Consider the following 26,245-nt stretch of genomic DNA (forward strand, 5'->3'; position numbering starts at 1 on the left):
GATTTCCACAGTGGCTGTACTATCCTACACTCCCACCAGCAGTGAAGGAGGGTGCCTTTCTCCCCTCATCCACGCCAGAACGTGTTGTTAGTTGAGTTCTGAATGTAGGCCAGTCTCACTGGAATTAGGTGGCACCTCAACGTGCTTTTCATTTGTCTCTCTCTTATGGCTGGGAACCTGAGCATCTTTTCATATGTCTGTTAGCCATTTGAAACTATTGAGAAATGTCTGTTCATTTCTGTTGCCCATTTTGTTACAGGATTCCCTCCCCCCAGCCCCCCACCGCTGTCCCTGGGTTTCTGAAGCTCTTTGTAAATCCTGGATATTAGTCCCTTATCACTTCTGTAGTGTGCAGAATTTTTCTCCCATTCTGTTGCTTCTTCACTTGGTTAACTGTTTCCTTTGCTGTACAGAAGCTTTTTAGTTTGATGTAGTCCCGTTTGTTCATTTTGTCTTTGATTGCCTTTGCTTTTGGCATCTTTTCTAAGAAGTCTTTCCCTGTTCCTATATCTTGGAGTGTGCTTCCTATGTTTTTCTTTAATAGTTTGATGGTTTCTGAGTGTAGATTTAGGTCCTTGATCCATTTAGAGCTGATGTGTGTATAATGTGACAGGTGTGGGTCTTGCTTCTTCATTCTGCATGCTGCCATCCAGTTGTCCCAACAGCATTTGTTGAATAGACCAGGATTTTTGCCTAGGTTGTTTTCCGTTTTCTTGTCAAAGATTAGTTGACTATACATGTGTGGGCTCCCGGTCCCTTCTGGTGTTTCTATTCTGTTTCACTGATCTTGTTAAGATAATGGTTCAAAGATGACTTGGCTAACTTTTTGTGAATAAAGAACAAGACTTAATTTGACTTGAATTTCTTCTGAAAAAGGAAAGCCAAAATTTTTTGGAACTTTTCCAAGACTTAAGACCAAAAAAAAAACATTTTTAGAATTTACGTAAAATAAATATAAATTTAGATGCTAGTATTTAGTAGTGTAAATTTAAAGATGTATAAATGTAACAAAAACTCTAAGAACTATGAAGTCACGAAGTAAAGCTATATGGGGGTGAGGCAAAAGATGGGGAACTTAAAATCACAGCACAAATTCCTTTCTCTGCCTTTTTTCTGTTATTTCCACCTTGTAACCCAGCAGGATAGAAACAGACCAGGAAGATGATTCCGAAACAATCAGAAGATCACAGCTGAAAGGTGTTCTGAAGCCCACAGTCGTTAAGCGAGTAACAAACTGTCTGCATAAGCAAAGATTTTTGACACTTACCATCTCTATTAGTTTCCCATTCCACATTTTCTTCTTCACTTTCAGGAGTTCTCTCCTTTGTGATTTTTATGTCTTCTTTTTCCCTGTGTCTCCCCCTTGAAGATTCTTTCTAAAAAGCACATATATACATACAGAAAAAAATATTTTTAAACAACTTTCCAAGACAGGTATTGCACTACACAACATTTTCATTTCCCTCAGCTTGGCTTCAAAGACTTGATTTGATAAATAATCCCTTTTCGACTAAGCAGACAAAATGATAGGTTCTAGTGTAGCACCCCAATGAAAAGGCTATACTACATCCATTCTACTTAAGAACAGTACTTGGTAAATGTAGAGCAGCTAAGATTTTAAAACATACAAACCAAATTTAATACCTTAACAAGTATTTGATATTCTACTACATACTGAGTTTCTAAGTAAAAATCACTAGAGAAATGAGTTTAAAAAGAAAATAATATGACAGAAACTGTACATAACCATGTTTAAAAACAACTAAACGAGGGCTAATTCATAGAATTTCAAATAACATAATTAACCTAAAATTCAGTATCAATTAAATTAAAATAAGACATTTTCTACACACCTGCAGATAAACCCAGACTTCAACAATTTCATAAAGACACTTTTAAAAAGAGATGTCATTTATACTGATAAAACTAAATGCTGTTAGCAACAGCCTTAGCAAATTAGTCTTTAATACTGTGGCTACAATCCAAGTTTTACATTTCACTTCAGGTATACCAAGAGCTTATACATATTACAGAACAGTAATTCATTTTATAAAATTAAGTAAAGGTTTTATTATATCAGATTGAAACTACATTTTATTAGATGCTAAGTAAAGGGAAAAACCAATGTCACACAACTATTTCTCCACCACAGTAAAATTCTCCCTTTTATTTACACTACTGAGTATAAGAAACTAAAATATAAAGATATTAAATGCTCAAACTTCTTTCTGAGCACCATCAGCCATATAATTTGGTTCCTTAAAATACAAATCACTCTTTGAAATCTTTTTAAAGAATTCTAACATCGCTTCTCGGCCTTTTGGCTAAGATCAAGTGTAAAGAATTCTAGCATAACTGCCCCTAAACTTTACTGTTTTACATATAAAATGACTAATTTGGGGAGTGAACCTGTGGATGCATACTGGACTTAATGCTTCCAGCACTAAGCCTTTTTTACTATAACATAAATTTAAAATATTTAAAATATTATCCCAAAGGAAAAAAAAATAAAGGGAGAGGGAAGGTAGGAGGGTAAGAGAGGTAAGAGAGGAGGAGGAAGGAAGGAAATGTATTATACTCTTACAAATGCATCTGCAAACCATACTGATTTCTTAAAACTGATTAAAAATTTTAAAAAGATAATATTTATAGTATGAACACTGTATGTGATACTGCATAATAATATAACAGTATAATAACTGAATATACTACAGAACGATATAACCATTAACTCTTTCAACTGTTCAGTGATATCCCTTTGATAATTTGCAACTGGACATGGAATTAGAAAATACTGCAAATGTTACTTATTAAAAATCCATTACAACCAATCTCGACTGCTTTGCCAGGCCACAGGCAGGGAGCTGGATGGGAAGCAGGGCCGCTGGGATTAGAACTGGCGTATATAAGTGATGGCGGTACATTCAAGGCGAGGACTTTAACCACTACGCTATCGCGCTGGGCCAAAACTTTTGGGTTTTAAAGAACATGATCAAGAATGTGAAGACAATCTATAGAATGGAAGAAGACGTTTGCAAATCATATATATGAGACTTATATTTAAAATGCAAAGAACTCTCACACCTCAAAAAATTTAATGAATAAACGATCTTCGTAAAAGTACAAAAGCACATAAAAACATACTTAACATCTTTAATTATCAGGGAATGTACAAGAAAAAACCAAACTTATTGTCCCTTCACATCCAGCAGAATAGCTAAAATCAAAACGATAATGGTGAAGTGTTAGGAAAGACACGGGGAAACTCCCATACTCTGCTGCCAAGAGTATTTAATGGAAAAGGATGGAGAAAGTATGATTAATGCATTAAGGAGTGATGTTAGATAAAAGGAATAATCCCTAATGTTCCAAAACAAGGCAGAATAACGATGATAACAACTTGAGTATTTCAAAATTATTAACAGTCATTCTCAAAGAAATTACGTCTGAGATGATAGATATATTACCTTAAACTGATCTTTCCAACAATGTATGTATGAATGGAATCGCATATAGAAATGTAAAACTACTGCGTATCAGTTGAAAAACTACATTTTTTAATAAACAATAAATGGTACAACCACATAAGGAAACAGTTCAGCAATTCCTGAAAAGGCTCAACATACTCGCTAGGATTCAGCAAGCTACTCCCTGGCATAAATACACGAAAATAAAAGCATATGTTCAAACAAAAAATGTACACAAACCTACACGGAAAAACTGGAAAACAGCCCAAATATCCATCAATTGATGAACAGAAAACCAAAACACTGTCAATGGAACACAATAATATTTAGAAAAACAAAGAATAAAGTGCCAATACAGCTTATATGGTTCATGAACCTCAAAAACACTGTTTCAAGTGAAGGAAGCTGGTCAAAGAAGGCTGCTCACAACCGGCTCAGCAGGCACTCCAGACCAGTGGAGAGTGTGTCAAGACAAGTGTGCCACTGTGCAAGGTGTGGAGTTTCATTTGGAGTAATGGAAATAGTCCACAAATGAATATTCTAAAAACCCTGATGTGTACATTAAATGAGTGAACTGTATGGTATGTGAATTTTGTGTCAGAAAAAGTTTCTTGAAAAAAATTAATTGTGGGAAAGATTCCACTCCTGACACATTTTTCTTTTACTTAATGAACTAAATCATAAACTTTTATTTCTCTTTTGGCTTCGTTGTCAGCAAATTCAAAGCTGCATTCCTTTAGCTAAGCTTTCCAATTCAGCTTTTGTCACCTACTGCACTGCCACCACTGTTCTCATTTGTAAGTATTTTACTGTTAACCTTTTTTAATCTTCCTTGGAAGAAGTATGTGATGGTTGGCCAAATTCTGAAAATGTAACAATATATTCAGACACTCATATTTTCAGTTTAGACACAAAAAAGCCTATCACATTCAGCTTGGGTGATGACAATCTCTTCCACCTCAACTACCCTGAAGAACGGAAAAAAAAAAACCAATTTCCAGAGAATTTTTATCATTTTAAATTACATTACCCATAACGAACATTCTAATGCCATATTACACACCTGACATAAGATAATGCTTAAAATAGAACTTAGCTAACAATCACTACTGAAAATCAGATTTTCTTTGGACAGTTAATTCCTACCCTAACAGGTGAGGAAGACTCCTCTGCACTCCGTTTCTGGGACTCAGCATCCACATCTTGACGCTTATTTTTCATTCTTTCTCTGAGATCCCCTGTGGGTCTCTCTGGTGACCTTGGAACCAAAACATAAAAAACAAGAATACATATTTATACAACATCAGATTGACCCCAGAAGCCTCCATGTAGTTTTTCTAACTGTTCTTGGCTGCTAAATTTCTGCATAATAATGTTTCAGTTTAAATTTTGATATCTAAAATATGAACAATTTTAATATTTTAAGATTTAGAAATACTCTTTCCTTAAAAAAAAACTAAAACTGGAGATCATGTCATCCTGTTGTTTTAAATACCTATTCCATATATAATAACAGGGGAGAGGTACATAGAAAAATGCTATTACTTAAAAGACAGGCCAAAACATGTTAAAACTAAAACGAAAATCAGAAAATCTAACCAAAAAAGATAATTCATATTCATATTATACTAGATAAATTACAAACATCATTTTCTACAACAGTATGTAAACAATTCAAAGGTCTTGGTTACCTTCTATAATTGCTGCTATAACCTTTACCACGAGGTGAAGGTCCATGTACGAACCTACATGTGTTTCCATAAAGGCAGTTGCCTGTCTTCAGCCAGTTACGGCACTGTGTCTAAAATACAGATATTACTAAGTTAATTTTATATTTATTTCTGGAAAAACAATGCTAGAGGGGCAAAATTAAAACACACTTTTATCAGAAGTCCCGTACACCCATGATATTTTACTCCCCAATATGAAAACACAACAAACATATGAAAAGCCCATAAACCCTATCACTCACTTTTCCACTCCGTTTTTTAAATAAAAAAAAAATTTTTTTTCAGTTTTAATGTATTTTTATTTTGAATTTTGAATTATGTGGTACAATTTCGTATAGGCTGGGATTTCCCCCTAAACTCCCACCCCCAGTCAGATTTTTCCCATTTTGCTACAATAATGTAGTCCTTCATAAGGAATCATAATTCTATCAGTCTCTTATTTAAGTGTATCCCAACATTGCTGGTACAGACAATGTCAGACAGTCCAGCATCCCATTGTCTACACATGTCCAACAGTTTCATTGGGATCCATCTTTCATCTGGGTGCAGATATGCATGTTCCATTATATCCCCACGTCTGTATATGATAGACCCCAGTACTCCATCACTATACATTTATTTCCATAAGTGAGAAGCCATGAAACAAGGTCAACAACTGGTATGAGTCAGAATAGCCACAACAACAATAACAGCAACAACAACATCAACAGCAACAAATTACCGCACCATGAAAAAAAAAAGCGCCACTGAGTAACCAACACATGAGTGACAAAAAGGAAACACAGAAGTCTCTTGGGAAAAATGATACCATCATTCCTAGACTGGCAGGATCAACATTATCAAAATGACCATATTACCAAAAATAATATACAGATTCAATGCAATCCCAATCAAAATCCTAACAACATTTTTCTCAGAAATAAAAAAGATGATACAAAAGCTCATCTGGAATCACAAAGACCACAAATAGCTAAAGCTATCCTGAAAAATAGAAATCAAGCTGGAGGAATCACAATTCCAGACCAAAAGACATACTACAGAGCAGTGGTCATCAAAACAGTCTGGTACTGGTACAGGTACAGAAACAGAAAAACAGAGGAACAGAATAGAAACACCAGAAGGGACCGGGAGCCCACACATGTATAGTCAACTAATCTTTGACAAGAAAACGGAAAACAACCTAGGCAAAAATCCTGGTCTATTCAACAAATGCTGTTGGGACAACTGGATGGCAGCATGCAGAATGAAGAAGCAAGACCCACACCTGTCACATTATACACACATCAGCTCTAAATGGATCAAGGACCTAAATCTACACTCAGAAACCATCAAACTATTAAAGAAAAACATAGGAAGCACACTCCAAGATATAGGAACAGAGAAAGATTTCTTAGAAAAGACGCCAAAAGCAAAGGCAATCAAAGACAAAATGAACAAACGGGACTACATCAAACTAAAAAGCTTCTGTACAGCAAAGGAAACAGTTAACCAAGTGAAGAAGCAACAGAATGGGAGAAAAATTCTGCACACTACAGAAGTGATAAGGAACTAATATCCAGGATTTACAAAGAGCTTCAGAAACCCAGGGACAGCGGTGGGGGGCTGGGGGGGGAGGGAATCCTGTAACAAAATGGGCAACAGAAATGGGCAGACAATAAAACATATTTAACAAAATTTACAAACCCAACATTCTTGAGATCTGTTTACCTTTATGACACCAATAAGTATTTCAACAAGCACATTCTAGGAGAAGCCCTGTGCCTGCCTCAGTGGTGACTCACCTCTGTTGTGCTGCCAGTGCTTGGGCCAAGCCTCTCAAACACACTGGGTCTTCGGGATGTGCTGTCAGAGATAGTCTTGGTATTTTCCACTGTGACTTTCCTTCTGATTTTTGACATTTTGTACTACTTCAACCAAAAAAAAGAGGCAAAACTGTAAAAACCTTCAGATTTAAATAACTGAGCCCATAACTCAGAAGTGGATAGAACTGTAGGTAACACTGTAAAACCGCAGATGATGTTCTGTGGAGAGAAAAACGAACAGGGGAGGTCACAGGTAAACAGAAGTAGGGTATCTGCTGAAATACAGAGTATGACTGAATTTACAGTAACTGTAATCTGTTGGCTGAAACTATACCTTTATGCAAAGTGAACAAATTAAATTCTATGCACAAAGTTTTCACAGTATTTAGTCTCAGAAAAGACACCATAAAATGGTTTGAAATTTACAAAACTTGCCAAAATTTAGTAACTTCAACCTTTGAGAAAGTTGTTAAACATCAACTAGTTACTTAAAAAATATTTATAAAAAGAAAATAAGAAACAGGGGATAGCCATGGGAAAATAATAAAAATCAAGTAAAAATTCCATTAATAACAAATTGTTTGATACAGTTTATATAACAGTAGTTATGGTCCAAACTTTAGCTTGTGAGAAAAATAAATGCTAGTTAGTATTCTGACTTTCCAGGTGTGAAAAAGAAGTACTCTGATCAAGGATATTGATTACAAAAATACACATAAAAATCTTAATAAGATGGCATTCTTTCAAAATAGAAAAGGTAACAATCAGGCTATAATTAACAACAAGAAAAGATAAATTGTAATAATGATTTTAATAAATAAGTTTTCAAAATTAAAACTGTAACTGAAAGTTAATCCAATTATCAGAGTGTTATTCAAAAAGGTCACAAAAAAGCATATTACGAAAAACCTATGTATGAGTATCAAAAAAGTTTACATCAAAAGAAATACATTTCTAAATTTTACTGTCCAACAATTTTTTAAGTACTCTCACGTAGCTGGGTAAGTCAAACAGAAATAACAGCAGATAATGCTAATATGTGTTAGAAAACAATAAATGCTGTGTCACATAGCTACAGCCCACAGTAAATTACTGTGAAAAGTCGTAGGAAATGATGAAAAGAAAGGAAATAAGAATTCAATTTGCATGCATTGAACTGAACGAAAAATGATAAAGAGCTGATTTTTATTAGTAATTAAGTTACTAAAAAAGCTGAAGTTTTCTGGGTAGCAAACTATCTTTATAAAGAACAAAACGCTCTTTAAGATGGCTGCAAAGCAGACATTATTTAAAACGAAACTGAATCATGGTAATACCAAGTTAAAATTTTTTTAACATTCCTAATGTTGGGTTCAATGAGGTACTCAAGTCATATTTCTGAAAAACTCCCCAAAAGAAAACATTTGAGGGCTGAAAAAAAGGTAGAGAACCCAGAAGAGAAGTATGAAATCATAATATAAACAGAAAAAAAGCTATATTCTTCTTGTTCCTTACATACAAAATGAAAAACCTTTTCAAGAGCAGTTCCTATGATTCAAGGAAATCAGAGAATAAAGTAATTACAAATTTTAAAATTACTGCAGTGTGTCAAATAAAATAACTGCTGCAAAGTAAAATCATTTATGCAACAACTGTTCTCCAAACAGAGAACTGTACATGAGTTCTATATACTGGTTGTAACACATTTTATTTCTCTTAGACTCATTCTGAACAATTTCTGGAAAATACAGAGCTTTAAGAAAAAAAATTCTTTTTTACAATTTATTTTTAAGCAAAACACATTAAGAATTAAATGTGTCATGCAATATTATAAAGAAGGCATATGGATGTTAGTACAGATTCACATTAGAATCCTCATTCATCAACTGAATTGTTAAAACATATTTTAGCAAACTTAAAACTAAATGAGTAAATCTTTAAAAAAAAAAAAAACCCTAAATGAGTTTCAAATTTTCCTTATTAGTTACTCAGAACTTGGAAAACAGAAGTTCAACCTATCAGAACCTCAAAGAGATTAACTCAAACCTTAGATTTTCCCCTCCACTATCACACACAAGTGAGTTCTGCCCTAACACCTCTGCCTCAAGTGTGCCTCCATTCCCAACACACACTCCAGCCAACATCCCCAGGCACCTATTCCCGGCTCACCAACAGAACAAAGGCAGTGTACTTTCTTTCTTTGTATCAGATAGTTTTCTTAATTTTTTAAATATTATTTTCCAAGATATAGTTTTGTAGGAAAAGGGATTTCCCCTTCCCTCCCCTTCCTCTCTCCCCATTTTCCCCATATTATTACAGTAGTACAGTGCTCAGTTACAGTTACAAGTCTAATATTCTGCTGTTAAGTATATCACGCCACTGTAGGTACAGCAAATGATAGAAAATCTAGTAACAAGTGGTCAAGGTATATCTAACTGTTTCATTGGGAGTATTCCTCTTATTCCAGTACAGAGATGTGTACTACAAGGTATCTTCACTTAAGGATAGTGTATTCTGCATGAACACAACAAGCTATTAGTTGTTATCCTTGAAACACTGGTCATCTTGAACACCGTTTCCTGTTTTTCAAAGAGCTTGAGGTATTAACTAGTTCTTCCCCGGCTCTGCATTTGTTCCCTGATCCAACTGGAAAGCGTGACCTCACAGCTTCTCCCCAGTTCTAGAGTCCTATGCCAACTGAAGATTTCAAAAGGTTTGAGGGCTGAGCCAAAAATACCCAAGTGAGGATCGACAATCCAAGCTACATCACTCACTCGCATATTTTCAATACTGCTTCCCAAAGAGATAAAATCGGACTCCCACTCAATATTCTCTTACCAAGAGACTACTGCAAAGGCTTCCAACTAAGGAGGAAAAAATGAAATGAAGTAAGAATGTATTGTGATTTTTTTTCAGAGTACAAGGCTAAGAGAAATTGAGCATCCAGGTATTAGCAAGGCAATATTGTAGCACTGTTGGGGGGGGAGTGGTGATGGAGGGGGTGCTGCTCCACACTGAATATCCCAGGCAGGCAACGGCCATAAAGTGACCTATATAGAATGGCAACATACAAAATCACCAAACAGGGGAAAAAAAAAAAAACAGAGAGACTTCATTTATCAGTAAGAGTCAATGCATAAATGCTACTAAATATCTGATGAAAAAAATAAACAGCTCCACCCTATTAAAGTGTAAATCAGAATGTTTGTACATAGGTATAGAAGTGGGGAGTGCTGCAAGTCCACTCCTTAGCAATTCTATTAATTCTATCTGTAAACATAATTCAGTTTCTAATATAAACTAGCGATTATTCATTAAAATTTAGCAATGTATAAAAAAAGCATCCACTTGGGCCCGGCGGCGTGGCCTAGCGGCTAAAGTCCTCGTCTTGAAAGCCCCGGGATCCCATATGGGCGCCGGTTCTAGTCCCGGCAGCTCTACTTCCCATCCAGCTCCCTGCTTGTGGCCTGGGTAAGCAGTTGAGGACGGCCCAATGCATTGGGACCCTGCACCCGCGTGGGAGACCTGGAAGAGGTTCCAGGTTCCCGGCTTCGGATCGGCGCGCATCGGCCCGTTGCGGCTCACTTGGGGAGTGAAACATCGGACGGAAGATCTTCCTCTCTGTCTCTCCTCCTCTGTGTATATCTGGCTGTAATAAAATTGAATAAAATCTTTTAAAAAAAAAAAAAAAAAAAAAAAAAAAGCATCCACTTGATGGATTTAAGTCTTTTTAATTTATAGTACAGATTGAAAAGTTAGGTAAGTTTGCACTTCTTAAATGTGCAACGTTCATTCTGAATCACTATAAATCAGGAAGTCAGTAAGAGGCATATACAAGTCTTCAAAATTTCATGAAAAATGTATTATGAAAAAGACATCAATTTCAATAAGGTTTTACATCACAATAAATTTCCTTGGATTTTTCCACAAATCTTCCTAAGCACTTGGTAAAACTGAATCCCTACCAGATAAACAGTCTTAGTTTCACAATGTAACAGTTATTTTTTCAGAGGAAAAGATAAGAGTTGCCTGTGCCCTAACCGCTCCAAGGGGTTGACCTGAAGCCTTTAACTACTTTTGCAAATACAAATTGCTACATGCCTACAACAAATTTCCTTAGTCTCTTCCTGAAACTGTTATTATCTAAACACCTCACTGAGAAATTGGAACCGATTTACAATTCTACAGACTGGGCCAGGCGGTGTGGCCTAGCAGCTCAAGTCCTCGCCCTGAACGCACTGGGATCCCATATGGGCGCCGGTTCTAATCCCGGCAGCTCCACTTCCCATCCAGCTTGTGGTGTGGGAAAGCAGTTGAGGACGGCCCAAACCTTTGGGACCCTGCACCCAAGTGGGAGACGTGGAAGAGGTTCCTGGCTCCCGGCATCGGATTGGCGCGCACCGGCCCGTTGCGGCTAACTTGGGGAGTGAATCATCGGATGGAGGATCTTCCTCTCTGTCTCTCCTCCTCTCTGTATATCCGGCTTTCCAATAATAATAAATCTTAAAAAAAAAAAGATTCTACAGACTGCGGCCACGAAAACTCCCAAACACGTCGCGGAAGTACTCAAGGTAGCACCACAGATATGGAGACTGACACCCGCAGGTGCATCTGCAGCAATCTACCAGACGGTGCTGCACACACAGCTAGACTTACTGGCAACAGGGACATGGCCTTCGAAACATTCCAACAGAAACCTGCGAGTGCACAGACCCACAAGTTTCCAAGGAGTTTCAACTCCCAGAGAGCCTCCTAGCATTCATTATCCGCCACAAACATTATGTAAACCTCTTAGGATGCCAGACATCACACCTTTCAGGCCACCTAGTCCCCTTTCTGACAGGTGCCAAGGACAAAGCAGCACGCCTCCACCCCGCAAGCTGTCAACACTGCCGGGGAAACGGACCAGACGCACTTGAACTAACCCAACCCTGCAAGCCTCCAAGGCCCGAATCTGAGCCTGACACTCCACCGCTGCACCCTTCCAAGGCACAGAGATGCCGACACAGAGCCAAGTCCCCGGGCCCTGCACCACACGGCCCTGGTCCTCCTGCCGCAATCTGCGGCGACAAGCCCAAGTCCGCACACCCGGAGCTGCAGTAGCAGCGTTAAAGGTGGGGTGGGTGCTCCAGGGGGCACTCGGGTCCTCAGTCGACCCCAGCCCAGCAGGGCGAGAAGCCCTCCCCGCCACGCCCGGCCCTCCACAAACACCCCTCCCACACACACACACAGCTTACCTCCTCCCCCAGCTCCCCTGGCAGGTGCAAGCCGGGGGCGCCGCCCCGAGCAGCGGAGCAGGCCACCCCGTGTCCACGCGCTGGTCCCGGGGGACGCCGAGGAGGAGGAGGAGGAGGAGAAGGTGCACGCGCGGCTCCCGGGAACCGGCCCTGGCTCCGCGAAGGCTGCCCCCGGGGCGGCTCCGCAGCAGAACCCGCCCGCCCCCTCGCCACGGTCCAGCGACACAGGGACGTGGGAAGAAAAACGAAAAACAAACAAAAGGGACGAAGAAGCACGAGAGCGACAAAACGCAACAAAAACAAGACCAGGCCGCTAGGAAGATCGCCTCCACTGCCGCCGGAAGTCAAGCTTTCGCCCTCCTTCTCGGCGGACCGCGGCGGCTTCCGGCTGCCACATTAGTCGTCAGCGCGCAGGCCCCGCCCCTCGTGGGCGTGGCGCGGGCGCCAGTGGCCTGGAGCCCTGGAAAGTCAGGCAGGGCGCTTAGGCGCGGGGGTCCCTGGGAAGGAACATTGGGGTGTCGGGGTTGTGCTTAGAATCCCACCATCTCCACGACACTCGTTATTAAAATTCCTTGAGATGGAGATGAAGGGAAACAAAAGGACCTAGCCACGCACACATATTGAAATCAAAAAAATACAGCTGTACCTTGGCGTTAATTTCCAAGTCACATTTATTTTGTTCTTTGATGAAACCAAGAATTAGGGAAGCACTGGATCGGATGAAGCTTGGACGCTGGTACAGTGATGTGGCCCGGTTAGAATCCGTGAGTTAAACGAGGGGAGCCCCAAGTCCAAGGCCTCAGACGTTCCTGACCACGTGCCACGCTATTTTCAGGACCGCGGCGAGGGCTTCCGTGCACGTGGGCTTGATGAAGCGCTCTGGAAGCAAGAATCCGTACCTGCCCGTGTCTCGAAGTTCAATGGTGAACGAGTATTTGGTGCCCAAATCATAGATCCAGTCGTCCGAACCTCCAGGAGCTAAGTCTAAAAGAAGGAATACAGTTGCCTCACAGGATCGGTTTTCTTCTAAATATGGAAACCGTGTCTTGTTTTTCCTGATTACTGAATAACACAAACTATTCTTGGAGATTGAAGACCAGCAGATTGAGGAAGAACACAAAAATTGCCCCCACCCGCCATAATCCTATCAAGGAAGGTTATTTGCCAGTGGCGTTTCAGCGTGGTTCTTCCCACGTGCATATATTCCCTTTGTTTTTCCCTTTTTCCAAATAAGCACGATCACACTATACAAACTGTTGGTTAGTATAGTCATTGAAACACGTCAGAACATATTAGTGAAAGAAATTGCTTCCTGATGTTCAGTCATCTCATACCACTGTATTATAAAGCGAGAAGTAATTCAACTATGTGCTGCCTTCAAATTTTAACCAATTTTTTACCAATAGAAAGAATTTTACAATAAGCACCCTTGTTTAAACATAATTTCTTCTTTGCGGCTTTAAAATATTCTTCCCTAAGTTTCCTAGAACAAGCATAAACACTTCCAAACTTACCAAACTTTTTCCCAGGGACACTTCAAAGAAGTCAGCTCATTTTTAACACCATTCACCTTTCACTACTTCCCCTTCCTGTATAATCCACAGGAAATGCCCTTGCCATCAATTTCATGGGTTAAAAATGATATCTGTTATCTTAAGTTATTTATATTTCTTTGATTCTCAGTGACTTCAACATTTCACTTGCTATTGTACATCATTTTAATCCCTATCAATTATCCATGCTCATTTTTCTGTGTTTCATTTTAGAGATTGCTCACCAAATCAATGGTAGCATTACTAGCTCTGTATAATATGTGGAGTTTGTTTTCTCTCATTTTATTATTTGACTTTTAATTTCATTTCTGGCAGGGTGTTAAAATACATGCAGAGTTTTACTGAAAGACTCATTGATACGATACAACCAATTTTTTTCTCTAAATATCTTATAATGTTTCTCATTACTTCAATTAATTTCTAATTGATTATCCAACATTCTTAAATTTTTGAATGCCTTTATGACATAACGAGATCTCCCGATCATTACAGTGTCTTTCTACACTCAATAAACCTATGTTCAATGTCACATATGTTTGCAATGCATGCTAATATTGGATTAAAGACATTCTATTCTTTTCAGAATTTAATGAATTCATTTATCAGATTCTTTCTTTTTTAAAGTCTTCTTTCTCTGAAAGGCACATTTACAGAGAGGGAGAGAAAGATCATCTATCTGCTGGCTCAGTCCCCAGATATCTGGAATGAATGGGGCTTGACCAGACTTAGGCCACAGTAGCCTGGAACTCCATCCTGGCCTTCCATGTGGCTGGCAGATACCTTGATACTTCAGTCATCCACGGTTGCTTTTTCCAGGTACATCAGCAGGGAGCTAGGTCAGAAGGCCCTAAATTTACTCTTTCAAATAAACTTCAGATGTATTTAAGTGTTTATCAAGATTGTATTAAATACGTACCTTACTTAAGGGAAAATTTATATTGCTTTTCCACCCAGGTTTCTACTTTTTTCTTCTTTCATACAAACCAGCAGAATTTTTCAGGCCTTGTATATAGCTACTACAGATTTCTTGCGTGTGTACATACATACACATACTCCATTGAAATTAATCCTTGTGTGTTCATATGCACATACATGTACATGTATGTAATGTAGTGAGTGCTATTTTTATTTTCCACCTTTCTATTTGTGATAGATAATAATGTTGCAGAAGTATGTATGGTTCACAAACAGTACCTTACTCACCTCTTTGATTGTAACTAATTTTTTGGTTTATTTTCTGCATTTTTCTAGACAGACAACTAATAATATGCAAAATTGACTCTTTGTACCTATACATGGATTTACAAAGTTGTTTATGAAAGCATTACTTGTACTTAATACTGAAAAATGTCAGGCCCAGCTCGGTGGGGTAGCGGCTAAAGTCCTCACCTTGAAAGCGCCGAGATCACATATGGGTGCCAATTCTAATCCCGGCAGCTCCACTTCCCATCCAGCTCCCTGCTTGTGACCTGGAAAAGCAGTGGAGGGTAGCCCAAAGCCTTGGGACCCTGTACCCATATAGGAGACCTGGAAGAGCTCATGGCTCCCGGCTTTGAATTGGCGCAGCACCGGCTGGCCTTTGTGGTCACTTGGGGAGTGAATCATCGGATGGAAGATCTTCCTCTCTGTCTCTCCTTCTCTCTGTATATCTGACTTTGCAATAAAAATAAATAAATCTTTAAAAAAAGAAAAATGTCTATTAACAGTGGGTTAAATAAGGTATTCATTCATTCATCATATGTTTCTGAAAGCTATAATCAATATCTAGTATTTATTCTTCCAGCCCTTTCCCTATATTTATACTACAGGTGCATGCTAGAGGAATGACTGTGTGGATATGAACTGATTTCATCAGCACAGAAGGTTGCTCCAACACTCCTTCAGCCCTGAGGCACTGTAGTTAATGTTCTGGCAAACAGTAACTGAGAAGAGGATAGAAGCCAACAACACTGCAACAGGAAGGCGAGTCATGTGGGTCCGCTACAATACAAGATCCTGGGTGAGTCAAGGCAACAATGGGCCAGTGGACTAAGAGAAAGAGATAGTATAATGGATCAATTGGCTGACATTTAAGGGAGTTAGAAGGAAGATGAGACACACTGCAGACTTTCTTTTAACTGAGTGTCTGATGCTCAAGCAATTTATTGGAAACAATGACTGTGACTTTTTATATCTATTCTGCTAAAGATAACTCTTGGACTTTTTACTCTGCCCAGCCCACTCCATTTCCCTGGTTTTCTCCTGGTAGCCATTTACGAGGGTGGTCTCCCAGAAATGTCACCTATAAACACCATCCCAGGCCACTAAAGATAAGTTGCATCTGTCACCTGCCCTCATTCTCAAACCCATAGGCTCATATTTTTTTTTTCAAAACACTCATCAGTGAAATTACACTATATTTTAATGCTTAATTGTTTACCTGCAGAGTTGGTAAAGTTTTCCTGTAAAGGCCCAGGAAGCCCATATTTCAGGTTTTGTGGGTTATGCAATCTGTTACAACTGCTCAGCTCTGCTGTCCAGAAAATCATCATGCATGATATGCAAATGAATGAGCATGGCTGTATTTCAGTCAAGCTTTATTTAAGTACACAATAGGAATGCCATATCTTTCAAGTCTTGCAAAGTTTTATTCTCTTCTTTTGCTTTGGTGTTTTGGCCATGGAAAATTGAAAAACTGTTAGTTCACAGGCTATACAGACACAGACAGTGGGCTCACTTTGGCCTTCAGGCTGTAGTTTGCCAACACCTAGTACTATGTTTGTTTTCTGCTATTCTTCATCTCCCTGACACCCGGTTAAAAAAAAAAAAAAACTGTCTGTCTTCCCACTGGAGTCTCTCTTAAATATCTTTCTGTAGAAAATAACGGAAAATATTTGTTAAGAGTCATCCACATTCAAGTTCTTGTTGCTGCTTTCTATAGAAAAGACATCCAGTTGTATTGTGTCATAAAGTATAGGCTATGGCACCATCTATCACTGAAAAGCATCTCTAATAAATGATGTCCCCTAGATTTGTGCAGTGTACAACCTGCACAGCCTTACATGTGGTCCTGGATTTTCACACAGTCTTTTGAACCTTTCTGTCTTCTTTGGCTTTACAATGCTATGATGATGCCAGTTCTGTAATTCCTCTGCATAGTGATAAGCACAGCCTAAATATCATTTTAGCTTGTTAATATATTCACCCATCAACTTATTTTTCTTCTGCTTTTGTTATAGCTGTTATGATTGTTGTTCATTTTGCATGTGGCCCTATTTAAATATGCAAATTAGAAAAAAACAAAGCCTACACAGCAAAACTCAACACATAGACTCCTTTAGTTGGTCACGATTCTCCAAGATCTTAGGAAATACTTACATAAACTCTCTGAGCCACTGCCATGGGTATATCTGATGTTTTTGTTCGTTCTCTCAATAGCACGAACTGCTTCATGTGCCACTAGAGACTAGGAGCAATAGGAGGTGAAATTTCAGTTAATGTTTCCCTTCTAAGTACACAGATAAAATTTCCTAGGAAACATTAAATTTAACTACAATGTGCATGAGAAAACTGAGTTTATCCAACAGACAAAATAAGAGAAAGAATAAATTAACTAAAAACATGTTTTTCACTGTATGGCAATCAGATGCAAGTGGCTTTAAACAAACTCTTCCAATGTCTTAAAATATTTTATTCAATTTGTAGAAAAAGTCATTGTAACACGAGTTTCTATAAATTCATTTGAGCCATCCTCCACTGTTTTCCCAGGCCATAAGCAGGAGGCTAGATGGGAAATGGGGCAGCCAGACACAAAACCAGTACCTATATATGGTGCTAGCAAGCATCACATGTGGAGGCTTAGCTTACTACACCATGGAAGGGTCCCGGAATATAGTATTCTACACATAATAACTCTATAAATATTTGTGCTGGTAGTAACCCAAAATCAAGACACAATTATACTAATTCTAATTTGCAAATCATGATAAGTATCATTTCATTTCTGTAAGGTAAAGCAAAAAAAAATCTTAAAGTTTTTCCTTGAGAAAAAAAAACAGAATTGTAAGTAACACATATGTTTGTGTACCAAATGTGCTTTTTCAGAAAATACAAATAATCATATATAAGTCATCAGCAATGGCTAGCACCCCTAGCATCACTGTATTACATTTTGGTAACAGAGACAGAAAAAAATGAATCTGTAAAATGCAAAGTACTCTATAAACAGCAGTTCTTGCCCAAGAATGAAGTCACTGCCATGACACATCATTGTCCTGAAAGCATTTGAGATGAGAACTTGATCAGCGGCCTTTGACCCATCAATCCAAGCACAGAACATCAGACACCAAGCATGATGAGAGAAAAGCAGAATATGTGGGTCCTCTTTAAAATTCCTGTATTTTCCACTACCTTCTGACGGATCAGGCTGGCCTCAGTGTGGAAATTGGGCATACTTTCTTTCATGGGACCAAACCTCCAGAGGTTAAGGGGCCAGTGCCTGCACAATTCCCACAGCTAACACCAAATGAGGAGTGCTGGGCTGAGGCTTCATCTGTGGTGGACTGATGTGGGAAGCTCACGAGCGCATAGCAATCCCACCATTCTATAACTCTCGTGTCCTTATGTATGGCTTTGTGTGCAGATCACGTCAGTGGAATAGTTCTGAGCTTCCAGGAACTTGCTGGAATGAAGGTTATGTCCTCAGGGCAAGACCCATCCTCTCAATTCCTGCGGTGAACCCTGACCACAGGGCACTGCTTTACTGAGCCAAACCATGGTCTGAAATATTCATGCATGGGTCCTCCTGAGGAAGAGTATTTTCCCAGGGAGTTTTGAATCTTCGATTAAGCATTATTTTATTTGTGATATGTAAATGAGGAAAAATAGTGAAGTGACACTTACCAGCTCCTCATGGTCTTTGCTTTTGCTTCTATTATAGGAATAGGGAAAGACAATCTTCTGGGAGTATGAATGCATGCTAATATAAGCTTTAATGTGGTCGATGTTTCTTCTCAGGAAATTAGCCACTGCCATCACCTCTGGCTCTGACTCGGGGTAAAGTCCACAGTAGGTCTCTGAGCATGAGAAACTTGAGGCACCTTCCCCTGTAGTAAAATCAATACAATGAAATCACAGGAGGATGCATGTATGGTCATAATATATAGTTTCCCTGAAGACATGTTCTCCCAACATCTGTGGATGAGGCAGTGTTATTTAAAGAACATATTTGTTTAATTTTTAAAATCTGATTTCCATTTATTTGAAAGAGAGACAAAGACAGAGACCATTTTCATTGATTCATTCCACAAATGCTTGCAATAGCCAGGGCTAGACCAAGACAGAGCCAACAGCCTGGAATTCAACACAGGTCTCTTCAGCACAAGTGTGTGGCAGGGACCCAAACATTTGAGCCATCAGTTGCTGTCTTCCAGGCTACACAATAACAAGAACCTGGAATCAGAAGCAGAGTGCCTGCGACCTAAATGAGCACTCCACGAGAAGATGTGGGCATTCCTAGCAACATCTTAATTGTTGTACCAAGTGTCCATCCCAAGAAGGTATAACTGATGCTTAATATTGTTTATGTTTCTGTTAGAGTCAAATATTCTCATACCCACGGAGCAGACTCCCTAGACATCCCTCCCACCCTGACCTCTCGTGTTGCCTGTGCACAGTTATCGTGCAGCCTTGAGAAAGCAGCCAGAGAAGATTGAAGAGGCCAGCCATCCTCAAATATCTAGTTATAGCATGACAATATCAGCCTCATTTTATTTACTCCACTGTCAGTTTGGTTTTCCTGATATTTATAGCTTAAAAGTAATTCAGCAATATAGTCCATAAAAGTCTCACTTGGGGACTCAGAATATGCAAGTCTATCTTCAGAGTTACATTTTGAACACTTGCCAGAGTGGTTTAGTCAATAAAACAGATGGTGATATTTGGTGTCGGAATAATGTTTATTCATTCCTTGGAGAGATTGAAGTATATATATATGTATCCTTACAGATGGATGCCTGCCTTCTGACACTTCCACCTCTATGCCTAATTCACAGTGAGAGAGCCACAGAGAGCACATATGACCCAAGAATTCACTCTCTTCTAAGAATAACAGAAGACACATGTGTGACTGGCAATCCTAGTTCTCCCAGTAATAACTCTTGTTTCTATCCAGCTGCACTCTTGAACAAAGATAGTAACGGTAGCAGCTTACACCCACAGAGGAACTCTCCAAACATTTCTGTAGTTACTCAATGAATCCTCATAGCAATCCTGTGAGGTAAGCACTGTTATGTTAGGAGATACAAATTTGGTACTGTGGCAGTAACCGTCCTTCACACAGCAGACTGTTAAATACCCAATCACCATTTTGATCTTGGCTTTGCCATATAATAACTAAGTAGCGTTGGTAATTTGTTCAATTTGGTTAAACCTCAATTTTTTTAATCCACAATATGAAAAATATATACTTTAACTGGCAGTTGATTAAGGTTTAGCTGAACTAATGCATACAAAATAATTGTTTAAATATTTATTTTTATTGGAAAGTCATATATACAAAGAGGAGGAGAGAGAGAGAAGATCTGTCATCTGATGATTTACTCCCCAAGCTGCTGGAATGGCTCGAGCTGAGCCAATCTGAAGCCAGGAGTCTGGAGACTTTTCTGGGGCTCCCACAAAGCTCTGGGCTTTCCTTGACTGCTTTCCCAGGCCACAAACAGGGAGCTGGAAGAAAAGCAGGGCTGCTGGGATTAGAACCGGTGCCCTTGTGGAATCCCAGCACATGCAAGGTGAAAACTTTAGCCGCTAGGCTATTGTGCCAGGTCCAAAGGGAATATTCTTTTTTTTTTTTTTATAATCTATTTTATTGTGTTGTTGTTGACAATCTTTACATAGTTAATTACAGTTAAAGAAAGAAAAAGAAAAAACAAAGGTTCAGGGGGATAGGGAAGTGGGCAATACTATTATGTCCATATTGTTTCCATCTTGTATCTGAGGTAAAGGAGGATATTGAGGGAGAAGCCCCACCCGGTTTCCCGCCCACCCCGAGTCCCGGATGTGGGGCATGCTCTGAGATATGTGCTCGAGTGATGCTAATAGTTCTCCAGTTATGAGTCACTGCCAGTTTCGCTCGATGAGGTCGTCCACTGATTGATATGGTCCATCATAAAGTCTCCGTTTGCCCCATTTTTCGCTGCCAACATATAGCTGAGATGAATGATTGATCTGCTCTGTCTTCTGTCTTTTCTTGATTAGAGTTCTGAGTCCAGCAGTTCGATTGGGGAGATCTCCAAAGAAACTTTGAGGTATTCCCAGACTAGTTTCTTGCATGTTCTAGCAAGCACAGGGCCCGGCACAGTCCATCACCCCAATCAGCTGGTGGTTGCAATTGCTGGGTTGGTTCTGTTTTCAGTCCCGAGTTGCACTGGGACCAATGGGTGTTGCAGTCCAGTCTGGTTCTGCCCAGCACGTACTCGGCCCTCACACTAACCAGTGGGAGCTGCAGCCTAGTTGGGGCGACCCACGATAACCCACACCAGGCCCGCCCCCTACCCTGGTTTGCCAGTATGTGTAGCAGAAGACCAGTCTGTCCCCCATCCCATTTGGCTCTGGCACTTGTCAATGGGTATTAAAGCTTAGTTCTATCCAACCAACTCAACCATCCAGCCCTCACGGGTGTTGTTGAGTGCCTCTCTATCTAGCCATCCCAGCCCCCATCCTAGTTTTCATGCCCTCCCACGGGAAGGGAATATTCTTAAAAGGTTGTTTCTGAAGACAAGGTTAAGAGTCACAAGAGTGGATTCCTAATCCAATATGATGCTCTAATTAGGAGAGAGTGAGCCATAGAGAAGGTATTTGCTAAGAGAAAAGGCTGTGTGAGGACACAGTGAGCCAATGAAAGAGATTTCAAGAGAAACTCACTCTGCTGAAAATTCATCTTGGCCTTCAAAACTGGAAGAAACTAAGTTATTGTATAAGCCACACAGTCAGTGGCATTCCATTTTAATAGTCCTGAGACCCCCTCCACACAACCATCCCTTCTTTTCATTTCTCACCCACACATGCATACACAGTTTTCGTTCAGAAGGAGGATAAGATGGTCATAGAAAGTAAGTAGGCTTGATATGCGACCTCCTGTTTATCAGTGAATTGACATTTTGAGGACCCTCTATGTGCCAGGCCCTGCTGGAGTTTCTAACACAGAAGGGAAGGAAATAAGGTGAGGATTTTGTTGAGCGTTTTTCACATATACTTTGAGATAATGATAAACTTTTCAAAACCATGTATTTTCACCTCTCTTGTAGGCAATATCTAAGATAATTTACATAAGATTGTGTATGACAAAGGTGTGGAAGAAGATTATTCTGTGACTACAACAGCCTCTCTCCTTGTGGAGAAATGTGCCTGATTTTAGAAAAACAAGTGATACAAGCTCATTGTTTCATTTAGTTTGTTTTGTAAACACATCTTATGCATAGTACTGTTTTATTGTAAATAGTATTCCACTATGTTCTATATAAGAAAGGCTAAATACATACCCCCTGAGGACTTTAACTCATTCAAATCAAGGAATGAATAAGTTTCATTGTGTCAATTTTTATATTACTGTTTATATATCCCTTATATTGGTCATGAAACAGAAGCTTGTTAATAAAGTGAAGAGTGAGAACAAAATAAATATGTTTTCAGTCACTACAAAAATAAACATTTGCCTGTACAATTGGAAATGAGAAGTCTCCTGCCTCCGAGATCTTTGCTGTCCTAATGAGAAATGTTATTTGTTAACATAAGATATTGAATAGTCTGAGTCATATTATTTTAGGATAATAGAATCTTACAGCTTTGAAACTAGAAAACACTTAAATGAACATACTTATTTAAAAAAATTTTTAAGATTTATTTATTTATTTAAAAGATAATTACAGAGAGGAAAAGGGTGAGGTTGAGGGAGAGGGAGAGAAGAGGGGACGGGGAGAGGTTGGAGTGGGAAGGACAAGAAGGTAGGGGGAAAGGGAGAGAGTATCCTATAGGTTCACTGCCCAAATGGCCACAACAAGAACTCTATCTGGATTTCCCACATGGGTAACAGAGGCTTAAGTACTTGGGCCATCAACCATTAGCAGGGAACTAAATTTAAAGTGGAGTAGCCAGGTCTTGAACCAACATTCATTTGGCGTTTGGCATGCAGGCGACAGAGGCAACACCACAAAGCTGCTCCCTCAACCTCTTTATATTAACGATGAAGGAACAGCAGAGAGATGAGGTGAGGAGAGATAAGCCAGTTTGCTAAGCAGTCACCACTGTTAGTATCACCCTTACCTGGAAAGTTTAGTATTTCAGTTGTTCTCTAATTCAGATACATCTCCTGTGTACTTACAGCTCAGGGTCTTTCTTATCACCCTTTTAATGAGGAGATAGTGTTAAAAATTAAATAAACTGCCTACCACACCAGTGTTTGGAAGCAAAATTCCTGTTCAGGTCTGTTCCAACACAACGATTGCCTTCGTGGAAAGAACGGTTTTTTCTCCACATTCGGTTCTAAATAAACACAACATGAACACATAACCAGGGCAGCCTCATCTATGTCTCAAGCAAGATATGACTTTTTAAAAAGCAAAAGTAATGTCAGTCTATTTTTTACACTATATTAATCATAAAAATCAGGCATAGTTATACACTTCAACAAATTATATGTGTGTATAATGTAGTTTTTTGTTCCTTGTTTTACTTTCCTGTTTTCTACAGAGATTCATCGTATACTATTCTGAAATATATGTTGTTGATTTAACAATGTGTTGTGAGGATCAGCCTTGTGGTACAGTGAGGTTAGCCACTGCCTATGATGATCAAAATTCCATATAAATGCCGATTCTATTCCCAGCTGTTCTACATTTGATCCAGCTTCCTACCTACACACCTCGGAAAAATATCCAAGTGTTTGGAAGGGAACCAATAGATGGAAACCCTTTCACTTTGTCACCCTGCCTTTCAAATAAAATAAAACACATCTTTGGAAAGATTTTTAAAATACAGTGAAAATATTTACAACATATTTAGATCTATTGATTAATCTATTTAAGATTTTTTTTTTCATTTGAAAGGCAAATTTAAGAGAGGAGAGACAGAGATCTTCTATCTGCTGATTCACTCACCAAATGGTTATAGTGGACGGACCTGGTTCAGTCTAAAGACAGGAGGCAAGAATTTCTTCCAGGTCTCCTTCATGGATTCAGGGAGCTGAATGCTTGGACCATCTTCAACTACTTTCCCAGATGCATTAGCAGGAAGCTGGACTAGATGTGGAACATCTGGGACATCAACCAGTGCTCTTCTGGGATGCCAGCCACAGGTAGAGTATTAGCCTGATACACCATTGTGTCAACCCCTTAATCTATAATTTTAAGAAGTAATGCATTTACGTATTTCAGAATGTCAAGGATATGCAATAATACTCAAAGGCCAGTTTCCTTCCCATTACTCTACTCCAGGTAACTGGATATCTCCCCAGAAGCTATGCACCTGCCTTTCTGTGGCAGGTGGGAATGCAAATTTGCATCAGCTTTATCCCTTTCATTTTACGTAACAAGACAAATTATACTTACTATGCCTATTCCAAATCCTCATTTGTGCTTGGCTTTATTTTTAACTTAACATGTGTTAGTGTCCATTCTTAGTCATCTGCAACATTTACTTCATTTTATTAGATAATAATATTCTGTGTAAGGTATGTAGACAGTTATTCAGCATTCTCTCATTGAGCGCCATTAGGAAAGGTGTGATTTTTTTAAAAAAAGCTGAAGTGGTGGAGTGTTCTTTTAGGCTAGTGGTTAAGATATCAGTTAAGATGTCCACAGTTCATAAGGCTGATTGGTCTGACACCAGCAATGTCTTCTTCCTCCAACTTCCTGCTAACACCACCCTGGGATGTTGCAATGATGTTTCAAGTAAATTAATTCCTGCTACCTGTTGTGAGCTTAGGAGTTGATTAGCAGTGGTTAGCCTGGGCAGAAACAGAAATTGGGCTTGTGGCTAAAAACACCTAGACTAATTGGACTCATCTGTATCCAAAATCCTGCTAAATGAGGATGGTGGGGTGGGGGGAGTATATAACAAGAGATGAAGGTGCAAGAGAGACTTGGCAGAGACTTCTACCATCACTGGTCTCCTGTCGGCGCTTCATCCCCAGACCCTCTCTGTGTCCACATTGCCGGCTCTGCTGGTCGGAGCAGCTACCCACATGGGTGATCTGGATTGAGTTTCCAGCTCTTAGCTTTGGTGTAGCCTAATCCTGGCCATTGTGTTCATTTGTGAAGTGAATCATTAGAATCTCTTTCTGTCGCCCAGATGAAGCACAACAATAGCAGTCAAAATGGTCAGAGATGGATTTTTCTCCTTGGAGCCCACTCCTTCCGCTGCTACACCCTGTCACTGTTTTCACATATTCACTCCAACAGACACCCTGCCACTAGGCAGATCTCAGGCAGGTTCACACAAACTGATTTAGTTTGAACCAAACGAAATGGTAAGATTGGATCAATTTCTACCTACACAAAATTTTCATTGGGTTTCATTAGACTGCTCATTGGCCTTCTTGTTTAATCTTGTTTCCCTTAATTTTATGCAAAAGTAACACTAGGCACTTTGAAGGAAAGAAAAGTAATTTTTTTGTCTCAAAACAAACCCATCCATGAGTCATGCATTTCAGTGCTTGCTTTAAACCAACTTCAACCCTCTTCTTTCGGAGTAAGAGGTGAAAATGTGACAACATCTCTAGCCTGATGACTGCCCTGATTATACTGATTTGATTCTAACTTATAAATATGAAGCACATTCTATATTGGGTTGTTAAGGTGGCTGAGAATGTGATCGTGTAACTGATTTCACAGACTAAAATTGTGAAGTTTCGCTTGGGGAGTAAATATTCTGCATTGAAATACCCAGGGTCAAGTCATGGCTCTTTCCAATTACAGCTTCCTGCTAATGTGCATTCCCAGAGGCATCAAGTGATGACTTAAGCAATCAGCTTCATCCACATGGGAGATCTGTACTGAGTGTGGCCTGGTCCCGCTTCCGCTGTTGTGGGTGTTTGAGGAGTGAGCGGTGAATAGGCACTCCCTATGTCCATCCATAGTCTTTTTCTCTCTCCTAATCTCCCCCCAGCCCTCATGACATCTCTCTGCCTTTTGAATAAAAATAAATAAGTGACTAGATTGTGAGGTTGGAGTGATTCCAATAACCTTTCTCTTACTCTCACGGATGCTCTGCCAAGCCTCCCAGCCTCATCTTACTCCCAGGTCTGTGACTGGGTAGCGAAAATCACCCTGGGGAAATCAGATTCTTACACCATAGGAATTAATTCGTAGGGCAGTAACATGAAGGACAATGAAGAATAGGCACATAAACCGCAGGAATTAATTAGTAGGGCAGTAGCATGAACTGTAATAAGGAAAAGGCACATCTGCAGGGTGACTGATTCCACTGATTCCACTGTGAAGTTAA

The 26,245-nt window shown here is 39.4% G+C and overlaps 2 protein-coding genes across 10 annotated transcripts in view; both read right to left on the reverse strand.

Moving 5' to 3' along the window:
• The window catches only part of ZC3H13 (zinc finger CCCH-type containing 13), a 56,752-nt gene extending 44,186 nt beyond the window's left edge, over positions 1 to 12,566 (reverse strand). For 8 of the 9 annotated variants that reach the window (XM_058670753.1, XM_058670752.1, XM_058670748.1 and 5 more), the window contains exons 1-5: positions 12,216 to 12,566; positions 6,979 to 7,218; positions 5,159 to 5,268; positions 4,614 to 4,725; positions 1,268 to 1,376 (exon numbers count right to left, since the gene is read on the reverse strand). In XM_058670753.1, the coding sequence (XP_058526736.1) occupies positions 1,268 to 1,376; positions 4,614 to 4,725; positions 5,159 to 5,268; positions 6,979 to 7,095 (448 nt within the window). In that variant the 5' untranslated portion in view covers positions 7,096 to 7,218; positions 12,216 to 12,566. The remainder of the gene's footprint in view (positions 1 to 1,267; positions 1,377 to 4,613; positions 4,726 to 5,158; positions 5,269 to 6,978; positions 7,219 to 12,215) is intronic. The other variant, XM_058670746.1, reaches the window with a different exon arrangement.
• A 126-nt stretch (positions 12,567 to 12,692) lies between these two features.
• Positions 12,693 to 26,245, reverse strand: part of CPB2 (carboxypeptidase B2) — a 39,643-nt gene continuing 26,090 nt past the window's right edge. The window contains exons 8-11 of the mRNA XM_004577473.3: positions 23,191 to 23,284; positions 18,650 to 18,852; positions 17,126 to 17,213; positions 12,693 to 13,199 (exon numbers count right to left, since the gene is read on the reverse strand). Coding sequence (XP_004577530.2) covers positions 13,015 to 13,199; positions 17,126 to 17,213; positions 18,650 to 18,852; positions 23,191 to 23,284 — 570 coding nt within the window. The 3' untranslated portion in view covers positions 12,693 to 13,014. The remainder of the gene's footprint in view (positions 13,200 to 17,125; positions 17,214 to 18,649; positions 18,853 to 23,190; positions 23,285 to 26,245) is intronic.

The sequence above is a fragment of the Ochotona princeps genome, chromosome 12 (genome assembly GCF_030435755.1).
Source record: "Ochotona princeps isolate mOchPri1 chromosome 12, mOchPri1.hap1, whole genome shotgun sequence".
NCBI classification, from domain to species: Eukaryota; Metazoa; Chordata; class Mammalia; order Lagomorpha; family Ochotonidae; genus Ochotona; species Ochotona princeps.